This window comes from Apaloderma vittatum, unplaced genomic scaffold (genome assembly GCF_000703405.1).
Source record: "Apaloderma vittatum isolate BGI_N311 unplaced genomic scaffold, ASM70340v1 scaffold1196, whole genome shotgun sequence".
NCBI classification, from domain to species: Eukaryota; Metazoa; Chordata; class Aves; order Trogoniformes; family Trogonidae; genus Apaloderma; species Apaloderma vittatum.
The window spans coordinates 85,898-97,350 of record NW_009722084.1 but is presented as its reverse complement, the minus strand read 5'-3'; the positions used below and the strand labels follow the sequence as shown (position 1 = coordinate 97,350).

The following is an 11,453-nucleotide window of genomic DNA, read 5'->3' as shown; positions in this document are numbered from 1 at the left end:
TGGAATGTTGGTGCTGCAGGGTTCAGGTCACGAGGAGTGAGGTGTACAGTCTGGCTCATCTGTCAGGCTGTTAGTGGTTTCTCAGGGCTTGGGGGGCGTGCGAAGATCACTTTGGGGTAAAAGTGCTCAGTGGAGTTTGGACACTCTAATGATTGTCAGCCAAATACAGAAGTACCCATCTTTACTGTGCAATTGGAAGTGAAAATAAGGGGGGAAAAGTGGCCCAAGGCAAGGAAAAGAATATCACAGCATTAGAATTCGAGTTTCTGTGCATTAATATCAGAAATTATGACCTTTTGAGGTCCCTTCCAACCCCTAACATTGTGTGATTCTGTGAAATTAGTCTGTCTCTGGCACTTGGACCAAGACATCGTTTCTGGCATTATTGAGTTGTTCCCAGAAAGTTTCTTTTCAAAATGGAGCTAGCTCTGCATTTTTCCTCCTTTTGAGTCAGGATTGCGGTTTGCAGGATGAAACTCATAGTTCTGAGCTTTGAAATGGTGAAGAGGGAGAACTGGAGAGGGTGCACTGAAGTCAGATCTGTTTTGTCAAGTCCCTGTTCACAAGATATGCTCTCAATGAAGCAATTTATATGTTATAATCACCTTGACTTTTAAGGAAAAAATGTCTTTTTTCCAAGATGGGGTAGATTCTGGGACTCAAGGAGCAGAAAATGCACAGGAATAGGCAACTTTGGACTGAAAAGCATGAAAACCTACGTGTAGTGTTATCCTTCCAGGGGACAGTCTCTCACCTTGGATGTCCCCACCTGGAGATATGAGTGGTGAGAATAAATCCATGAGCCAGGTTATAAATCTGCTGAGCGGAAAGGGACTAGGGGAATGCGGAAGGTGCAGCTCCTGGAGGAGTCGGTAGAAAAGAAACGAGCAATATCGCACTGTGGACTTGGAGGTGTGTGGACTTATAAATCCTGAGCAGCCACTATCAGGGACTGTGATGCTTCTCTGTTCCTTAGTATAACCATAGTAAGGACATATCAAGTTTAATGTGCCACTGGTTAACCACGTGGAAGTTAATTAAAGGCAGAAGGACTGGGAAAGCAAATGAACTCCAGTAAAACTTGCCGCAGGTACTGCCTGTCCTGACTCCAGGGTCGATTTGGCATGGGAAGAAGGATGCCAACTTATCATCTTTGTCAGAGCCGGCTCTCTGGGTGTTTGAGGTGCTCGTAACAAATGGGTCTGTGCACAGTTGCTCTGAGGACATTATTCTAAATGGCAGGTACCTATGTTTGAATATTGGGCAGTAAATTTCCGACAGAGAAATGCTCCAAGTCTAATTGAGCCACTAAAGAGCTACAAATGATGGGCAAGGTTATATTTTCTATGTGGTTATTGCCAGGCAAGACTGCAGGCTGAAACCCTCATATTGGTAAGAAATGCAGGAAGACTGATCTAGCAGTAAATCAGTACAGGATGCAAATGATATGTATTAAAAAAAAAAGAAAAAGATGGATAGCCATTATCTCTTCAACATTAATGTGAGCCGTCCCTAAGCAATCTTGAATCAAATCACTCTCATTCTCCGATATGCTCCAGGGTAGGGTCCTAAGCTCATTATCTATTTATGTCCAGCAAATGTTTCACTTCTGATGATGAATTGAATACTGATGTCAATAAACTACATCAGCAGCTCCCAGATATTATAGGTTTATGTCTAGACTGCTTAAAAAATAGGCAATTCTCTATGTGGCTCTACTGTTCCCATGAGAATACGTACTCTGTGTGAAGTTCTCTGAAAAGGTGTAGTGTCACTGGAGGGGGAATGTTTTGTGCCTCCTGTATGTAAAGGACAAGGGAAGGATAAAGATTTTCTCCTGATAAAAAAGCTAGTGAAAGAAGGTTGAGGTTTCTTTAGAAAACAATGGAAATCTACTCTCTTCTTATTGACATCCTTAGTAGCCTCTTCTTAAGTTGTAAACAAAAGTTGTAGCACATGTCTCACATTTATCTTTCATAGTAGTGACCTTCTTCCACTGCTGGGAATTGCTTTTTCCTTTTTCCTTTTTCCTTTTTCTTTTTTTCTTTTTCCTTTTTCCTTTTTCCTTTTTTTCCTTTTTCCTTTTCCCTTTTCCCTTTTTTCTTTGCCCTTTTAAAATTTTTTCTTTGTTTTTATTTTTTCCTTTTTTCTTTTTCCTCTTATTTTTCTCTTCATATTCCCTTTTCTAAGGCAGCCCCAGCTTGAAATGCTGCAGTCGTTGCTTACCTCTGAAACTTTCTTCTAATCATGAGGCTAAATTTTCTTATATCCATTTTTCTTAGACCAATACTGCTTTTCACCCAAAATAGCTTTTCTCTGTCCCTGCTATGTCCCCTCAATCTTCCTGCCCTCCTCAGTGCACTGCAGGTGGCAATCACAGCTCCTCCACAAACCAACCTCTGCTTTTCTCTCACCCGGTAGCTTTGCCATCTGCATCCCCTCCTCCTTGTTTTCGTTCAGAGTTCATCCCTCACCACTCGGGATCAGCCTGTACCTATTCAGGCACTGGAAACTCAATTTTTCTCCATTATGTGATGGTGAGGGCCACATCCCAGCATCTCCAACCCAACACATCCTTCCTTTGGCGTCGGGAGGAGCTGAAGAGGAGCCCTGCTTGTCTCCAGGATGAAATTCTGGCCACGGTAGGGAAATGTAGAGGGAAGAATGAAAGCTGCTGGTTTTGCTGGATTCTTCTGACAGATGCCTTTCAGCATGGTGCTTCCCCGCTGGCTCCCGGCGCTGTTGCAGGGCTCCGGCAAGCACCAAAAGGATGCGCTCACGCTCACGGAGCAGCCCCCTGCGAAGGAGCAATTGAGTGCTGCCTGCCCTCGGAGTAAATATCCTCAAGTATTCCCAATCCAGAGCCCGTTACCTGCACTAAGAGCTTCCATTTAAGAGTGCAGTAGCAGCTGATCGCCCTAATGTTGTGTGTTTATATGGTAATAGGAGCTTGGCAAGTGTTAAATGTGGTTGGGAACAGAACCGTGGGAAATGTCATTTCCACAATTTATTTTTTTTTCACTGGGGAAGGGGAAAAAAGTAAAAAATTCTGCCAAATTATTCATGAAGAAGTGCCTCTAAGGAAAGAAAAGAGGAGGCACTTAGTTTTGAAGGCAGACCTTTTCAGCTGAGACACTTGGTCAAGTTGACAGTTTGCTTTGCCCGCTCGACACAGCTGTGTCCATCCGAGTGGCATCGAGGCCACTGTCCAACCCGGGTGTTTACACCCCATTTCCAGCTGCAGCCTTGGTCCTTGCGTGGGTTTGATGATGCTGACAGGACTTGGTGTCTGAGCCTCGGCAAAAAGCTGCAGCCGTTCAGGTAGATGCGTCCCCAGGTTGCAGTGCAAGAGTTTGATCTGGGAATGCTGAACTGTTTTACTGAGATTGAGAATAACCAAGTGAAATATTTCGGTGCTTTCAGTTGGAGTATATTGGGGGTGGATGGGTGTGTGCCTTTCAATTAGATGAAAAATGCAGTTATTCCAACACTTTGGTGTAGTTTGCAGCAAAAAAAAACAACAAGCGTAAGATAGCAGATGGAGGGATGGAAATTTCCATTTGTTTTTTTTAAACAGACGTAGTAGTTATGAGACTCACTTAACAGTTCACTCAAGGACATGATACTTGCTGCTTTTAGATCATTCAGTTTGTACTTTGGTGCCCAGACCTGCAATTAAGAATGAGATGACTTGTGAGTTTTGGGGTGGTGGTATTTCTTTTCTTATCACACTACTGAAAATAAACATATACGACTCTGATTGTAATTACCGTGCTGTTAGGACACGGTTACAGTGTAATTACAGAATTTATTATGGTGATATTTCTACCCAGAGATATAACCTGAAACCATCTGCAGCACCCGAGGGTAGCTGGTGGACACTGGTGGCTCAGGCTGAATTTATTTCCCAGAGAATCATGATTCATTCTCATTGAGGAAGCAAAACAAAAATAATGATGGTTGCCTCTAGTTACCAGTCAGAGGGAAATCATTTGTAAATAAACCTGCTACTGAACATGGAGAAGGGACGAGCCAGGGAAGGGAGCACAAGGTCAGGCTCCTGATGCCCCGGGGCAGGGAGAAGGGCTGGAGCGAGGGGGTGAGGATGTCTGTTCTGGATGCAGGTGGAAAGACTTAACCACCTGCTAGGCTGGATGTTAGGTCTGACTCTGACATTTATCTTGCTTGTGGCCTTCAGAAAGGTAATGGAAAAAGCCATCCTTTCCCCCGATTCTTCCTTTCTTTCTTCCCAGAGGAGTGTGGAGACAATCGGACGGGCACGGGCTCCGTAACAGGGACACTGGGAGGTGCAGTGGTTAAATGTGAGGGAAGAGGGGGAATGAATTAAAAGCCAGCTTTTGGATGGTTAGATAACTCTGAGAAGTGATTGCTGAGCTCTTGTCTCCCATGGAACATAATTCTTCACCTGGGGAAAAACATCGGGCTAAACATTCCTGAGAAATGTGCCTACAAATGCAGCTCACCACACCTGCCTTGGCACCGCTCAGGTGAGGACCTTTCTGCTCCCAAATCTCAATAGGTTCGCACAGCCCTCCTTCCTCCTTGCTGCAATTTTTGTCCCGCCCATTCTTCCCAGGCGTGTATCATTTGGGAATTTAATTGATGTTGTGGCTGCTCCCCCTCTGAGACTGTTAACAAAGAAGTTAGGATGGGGCCAGATGCTGATCCCTTATCTGCCCTCATTCCCTTGAACAATGTTGAGCATTAAGCATCAGGTATGGTCCATCTGACAAAGTCTCTTTCTCTGTGGCAGCGTTGCTTGCTGGTGCTGTTTGAATTAATTCTGGGATGGCTTAGCACTGCTGATAGTCACCAGCTGTTGGGTGAGCATTTTTATGTTGAAACCAACTTGTACAAAGGAGCAGTATCGCTGTTCCCGGGGGCTGGAGAACCCGAGACATGGGGAAGAGCACTACAGGTCCTAGCCTGGGCTCCTTGAGAAGAAGCGACGTTTCCTGAGGCTCAGGCCAGTGCCACCACCTGCAAAATTCTCAGATTCTTTCATGTTCTCTCTTCTTTTTTTTGGCTTTTATCCTTTAATATAGTTCTGTGTCAACTGCCTGCATCTGAGAGTAAAAGGAGATATTATATAGTGGAAAGGGGAACAAATACTGTGCTAACACCTCAGGGAAGGTGTAATCTGACTGTGCATGCTGGGTTGGGTGTAGAGGCTTTGCTGCCATCCAAGCTGGGCAGCTTGGAGAGACTTGGGAGAGGCAGCTGCTGGGGCAGCATCACTTTAACAGCTTCTCCCCCTGTTATCTTTACTCTTTCTTTTAAAGACAAAACAGGGCTCTGCTTTTCCTGATCAGGGTAAAGCATCCCTATGCAGAGCAGCTTGCAGACAACATGGAAGAAGTCTCAAAGTTTCTCCCAAGCTCTGGCAATGTTTTTGCTGAGAGCTTCACTCCATGGACCACATCTGCTCCCAGTTCTGGGCCAGGAGCATCAGTTGCCATGGCGACTTCCTTGGGAAAGTCATATGGGGAAAGTGCTGATGTATTTTTAGCTTTGGGTAATGAAATTTAACAGCTGGAAATAAAGGTAGGGGCCAGCCAGGGTGCCACAGGTTCGTGGACCTCTGTTTGGGACCAGCTCTTTGGCATCACTGCCAGCGAGATCTGGTGGGGCTGCATTTGGGAAGGATGCTCAAGCATCAAGTGGATCACACCCTGAGGTCTGTGCAGGACAGCACCCATTAGTACGTCGGAGGAGAAAGCATCACTATAAAGAAAAGCTGATAAGGAGGTGGTGTTACATGTAGAGATAAAGAGGAGGCACCAACTGAGGTCATAGCTGCTTCGTGTACAGTGTGTTCAGCCTATAAATAGCTCTTCAAATATACCTCTGCACAAGTGGTATTTATAAAGTGATGAGTGAAGAAAAAACTCCACTTAGTGTCAGAAGTTGATGTGTGGAGGATGTTTCAGGCTTGGTCAAAAGTTCAAGTTTCTGAGAAGTGTGTAAGAGCCGGACCCCAGATATGTGGGGTTTTCTCCTCTGATCGAGGCTCAAAGGTTGCAGTGCTGCTAAATGTACCGTCTGAAATCAGTGTATCTGGGGAGGATACTCACTAGCTTCTGGCATTCAGATATCCCACAGTAGAACCCTCGTACAGATGCGATTTATTCAGGTAATTTGGATCAGTCTAGCTCGCGTGTAAACTTTTCTGAAGGTAGACTCCTGTCTTATTTTCTAAAATACTTTCTCAGCTCCCTGCAATATTTTTAGTTCTTTCGTCTTCAGCTGTCAAAAGTTTATTTTAAAATTAATTGATTTCAATGTAATATTTACTGCACTTTAGCTTTCAGCACAGTGTATGAAAATAGATTTCACTACAGCTGGCAACGTCTAATGGGATTCGTCCTACTCCAAAGGCTCTTTCCTTTATGTACCGATCCTTCCAGTCGAGCTTGCTTTGAACAGCCTCACCATCTTTTCATATGACTGAGCTCACACCAGCTTGGGCTGGCAGGGAGACAAGGTGAAGCATTTAAGTTTAAAGAAGCCACAGCTGATGCATCCCTAAACCCGGAGTGTAGATATTACAGTTCTGGCCCGATATTCATTTGAATTAATAGGATCTTCCCTTTTTTGCATTAGTGGGCTCTTTGGTTGGATTAAAAATGGATCATATCTCATTGTGATAACCACAGCTATGGTGAGAATTAAGCAGTAGGTCATGGAGGTGCCCTGGCCCATCACCAGGGTATTGCAGATGGCAGAAATCACCCCATGGAAATCAGAGCAGACTTTGCAAACGCTCCAGTGTTGTCAAGGGAGGTGGTGAACTTTGATGTGAGGTGATTGGGAAGCAGCCTTTGAATTGTAAAGCTTTAAATAACCTGTGAGCAGAGACATCACTGAAACCATTTCCTGGTGGGTTATGACACTCACGGCTTTTCCCAGGAGGACCAAGGACCACCCGACACCTTTCATGTGGCCCCGCTGCTGGGGACTGATGCCTTTCTTACCCTTGGGAGCAGAGGGAGGGCACAGGCTGGCAGTGCATGGCAGGACTGGGGATGTTTTCTTGTCCGAGGCTTGATGTCGGAACTACTCAGGGCTGGCTGAACTTCCATCCAATCTGTTAGAGAATATAGTATTTTTTAATTAGGTTCCTCCCCCCCCTTTTTTTTTGAATTTTCTCTCCCACTTCTCCAATGAAATGCTTTCATGTGAAGATTAAAATCCTCTAAGCCCAGTTGCAACGGGTCCCAGTATCCTGGTTTTTCATATATCCTCAGTCCCCAAAGAGAGATAATGAAGCACCGTGTGTTTTCCTTTCCACAGCATGGTGCAAAAACAGTTGAACCAGAACTAAGAAATCAGCACTGCTTTCTCTCTGCACCTCCAGCCAAGCCCTTTCAAGGTTCTCAGCTGGCTAAAATGTTAAAATCTCTCTGTGGGGCATTTGCAAAGCCGGATCTGGGGAGCCTGGTGGTGAGTCTTCAAGTTGAGGAGCAGGAATCACGCGGAGCCGTGGAGGTGGCGGATGCACAGGTGTCCTTGGTGTGCTGCACGAGCAGAGAGCGGCTGTTAAAGGGTGGAAGGGGATATGCCAAAATCAAAAAGCAAAACAAAGTCAGATGTCAGAAGCTGAGCCAGCCTGAGGAAGAATGATGGAAATGATTTCTTTAATGCTGTCAGCGTTTTTATTGATCTGAGGCTGTTTATTGCTGTAAAACAGTTATAAATTAGAGAAAAGCTGTGAAGAGGAGTGAGAGATGGAAATTGCCCGGGTATGGATAAAAGATGTACATCTGCATTTATCAGACAAGGGAGAACGTGTGCATCCAGGCTTTGTCTGCAGAGCTCCATACCCTGCAGAGGAGGCAGGCAGCACCTAGTCATTCCTGGTCATGTAGTTTTGTTGGAGGAAGTTAGACCTGGGTCTGCCCGCGCCTTGCAGACGTGCTGAGAGGCTTGGAGAAGGGCTGCTGGAGAAGCGTCTGGGGCTGGGGTTTGCTGTGCAGCTGTATGCAGGGAGATTTTACTGAGGATGAGGATTGTTCACCCACAGCAGTCCAGGACAGGTTTCTTTGTTTTTTTTTTGTAGAATCATAGAACAATTCAATTCAGGTTGGAAAAGACCCTTGGGATCATTGAGTCCAACCATTAACGCTACAAGTTCACCCCTAAATCATATCACCCAACACCACATCTAAATGACACTTGAGCACATTCAGGTGCTGCTGAAAGAAACAGAGTTCATTGTGTAATGAATAAATAATTTTGCAATATTTAGCACAGAGGATAGGCAGCAAGAGTGTGGATACTGATGTGTTTAACTATCTGCATGTGTGATTGTATGCACACAAGTACATATGTGTGTATGAACATACGATTATACTGACTCAAAGTGATGAAATATGCATCATTAACACTAGGAAAGGCAATATATGCTGCTTCTGTGTCCTGTGTGTAGAGATGCGTGGACCAGGGACTCCTTGGCCATAACAACTCCTTTCTTCTTCCTTCTCCTTTACAGAAATCCGTGAAGCTTTCCGGGTGCTGGACAGGGATGGGAATGGCTTTATATCCAAGCAGGAGCTGGGCATGGCAATGCGTTCCCTGGGATACATGCCCAGTGAGGTGGAGCTGGCGATTATCATGCAACGCCTTGACATGGATGGTAAGACCTCGCAGTTGGTTCTTCTCTGCTACTGGTCATGGGAGGCTTTCCCAGTGCATTGCAGCCCATGGTTTTGGCTCAAGTAATTTATGACATCCAGGGAAGGTCTGGAGAGGAAGCAGTGGAACTTTGCCTTTCACCACAGCAAGGAAAGGGCAGATGACTATGAGCCGTCACCCCCCTGTAGATAAACGTGCCTCTCTGGCAACCCACACAAGGGAGATATTTTATTTGGCCAGCTGATAACAGCTGAGTGAAAACAGATCAGCTCTTGCAACCTTTCTCTGCAAAGCTGCAAACAGTCCTTTGCAAGACTGTTGTAACCTTTCTCTGTGCCTTCCTGTGCACTGTCGGCCCAGTGATGCTTACTGGGGGTTGACCTGAGCACCCAGCCAAGTAGAGCTGCCCGGTCCTGTGGCCTCACTGCTCTTTGTGAGTAAAAGATGCTTTGAATGGGAGCTGTGCTGTGTTATAATGAAGTGTTGGTGGTTTTTGAAGAAGTTTAGAAGGATGGAATAATTTGAGCAAAGTCCTGCTGTGAGAGCTAGGCAAACGATTGCTAAGAGGTAATAAAAGAAACAGAACCCACCACTAACAGAAAGAGAGAAATGCAGCACCAGGATGCTGGAGCCAGGGGGGGACGACTTTTTTAACTGCTACAAAGCTACAATCATTGCTGATCACAGTGAGCAGGCTGTCTTTAAAATGTCCTTGGCCAGAGCAGGAAAGGAGAATTTCCTGGTGCCTGAAATGTGCAGGAAAGCTGAGGTGTGAATCTGATCTTCTGCTGTGCAGAGTTTGATGAAATCATGTCAAACCAGAGTGCTGCCCTGGTCTGAAGGGGGAAGCTTGGCAAGCTGATGCGACACCAGCATCTTTGGGGAGACTGGGGCAGACAGTAGCGGTGGGAGTGAAACTCTCCTACCCTCCTGGAGCCATCCAAGTCGAATGTCCCCATGAGCTACACTCCACAACTGGGCAGGGAAAGTGAGGAAGAGGCTGTCAGACTGCTCGAGGGTGTTCAGCATCTCCCCTAGACAGGGAGACAAAGTGATGCAAAGCCAGGCAGATAGAGAAGATCAGTTGTTGAAATGATCTGGTTCCTAGAAGAAAAGAAAAGGAGAATCCCATTGCTTTTAAAAGTGTTCTATCCAAGAATTATTGTTTGCACCTTGTTATGTTCTGCTGGCCTTTCCTAGCAAACCGGGTGATTTCTGTTTAGGTTTTGCAAAGGCCAGACTCAGCATGGTGCCAATTCATGGGGTCTTTTAGAGAAACAGTGTGCTTTTTTGGAAAAAGAGTGCTGTGGACTTGGCTTTCAGTTTTGATTAATCTCCAGTTCTTCCTTGACTCTCAGTCTCACAGACTTGAGACTTTGGCACTCTTTCGTGTACACTCCTAGTGTGCAGGGACCAGTAATCGGAGAGGTGGAGTTAAAATGCAGAGTAATGGGCTGCATATGGAAAGTGTTAAATTCCTGTTTGAGACTTTGCAGAAAGTTCAGAGTGTTTTCTGCGGAGATGGGAGGTGATCCTCCACCTCTTCCAACTCAACAGTTCCAGCAGCTCCAAAGGTACAGTCTGGTTATACTGGGTCTTTTTGTTGTTCTGATATCTCAGCTGCCAGTTGCAGAAATATTTTGAGCACAGCATTTGGGGGCTGGACACAAGTCTGTATTATTTGAAGGTCAAATGGGCCATACATTAAAAAAAAAGACAATGGGTGATGGGAAATTCCTTAGGCACTGAGCAAATGGGGGAATGTTATATGAAAGGATTACTTTGCCTGCAAATTAAATTAATGCTGTATGGCTTGAATTAACATTATATGGCTTATGGCTACTTTTTCTCTGATGGATTCTCTTCATTTTTTTCTGTTTTTTTCCTTGAAATATGTAGTGAGATCCAGCAATAACTTCCTCCTTCCTCTCCCACTGTGCATGAGCATCGTTTGGTAGCAAGGCTTGAACCCAGGAAAGCTCCTGGGAACATCAGTCGTGCCCTGTGCTCCCCAGGACAGCCTTACCCTCCTTCCCATACACTCCTCTTGAGGGCTGCCAAATTTTTCCACGTCTTTGTCTAAGCATCAGCTGGGTGGGAAGCTCGGGTAGATGCGAGGCCACATTCAGAAAGGAGTCTCCTTTAGTGAGAAAAGCCAGAGGGGAGGCGGCGATCCTTCCGCACATCTCTTGGCACCTGACAGGAGTGACAATGTGCCGACAGGTAGCATAGCCAGACGTCCATTTCTCCACGCCAGGCTGCTGCCAGTGTCTGCTGATAATGAGGTAATACAATTGGCAGTGGTTTATATTTAATCCGAACCAGCCTGAACAGACCTAGGGCAGACATATGGTTTTCATCAGAAATTACCTTGGGAGTGCATTCCCATCGCAGGATGGCAGAGTGGCTGTGTCTGCCATGGCTTATTTAACTGATGGGCTTCGAACAGAGAGCAACCAGAGCTGGTCTGAATTTGGTTTTCATTGCAAACCCTGTTTTCTGTGAGGACTCAGAGGGAAGCTCAGCCCTGTCTAGGTCAGGCTGGGGAGACATTCGCGCTGTGCGAGCAGGATCGCTGGGTTTGACAAAACAAGTTTTAAGAGGCCCACACGCAATGTAAGCTGGAGTGGTTTTGTGGCTGAGCATGAACTGATATGACAAGAGCATTTCACACCTGTATGTCACCTTCTGCCACAAAGGATCTCACTGAGCTCAGTGAATAATGCAGGGATCAGCTCCAGAGATACCCAAGGACAGTTGCTCCTGGGGTTGTTCAGTAACACAGAGTGAGCCTCCAG

The 11,453-nt window shown here is 45.7% G+C and overlaps 1 protein-coding gene across 1 annotated transcript in view; it reads left to right on the top strand.

Annotated features, from left to right (window-relative positions):
• The first annotated feature begins 842 nt into the window (after positions 1-842).
• The window catches only part of LOC104275614 (calcium-binding protein 8), a 63,566-nt gene continuing 52,955 nt past the window's right edge, over positions 843-11,453 (top strand). The window contains exons 1-2 of the mRNA XM_009871614.1: positions 843-912; positions 8,513-8,656. Of these exons, the coding sequence (XP_009869916.1) occupies positions 843-912; positions 8,513-8,656 (214 nt within the window). The remainder of the gene's footprint in view (positions 913-8,512; positions 8,657-11,453) is intronic.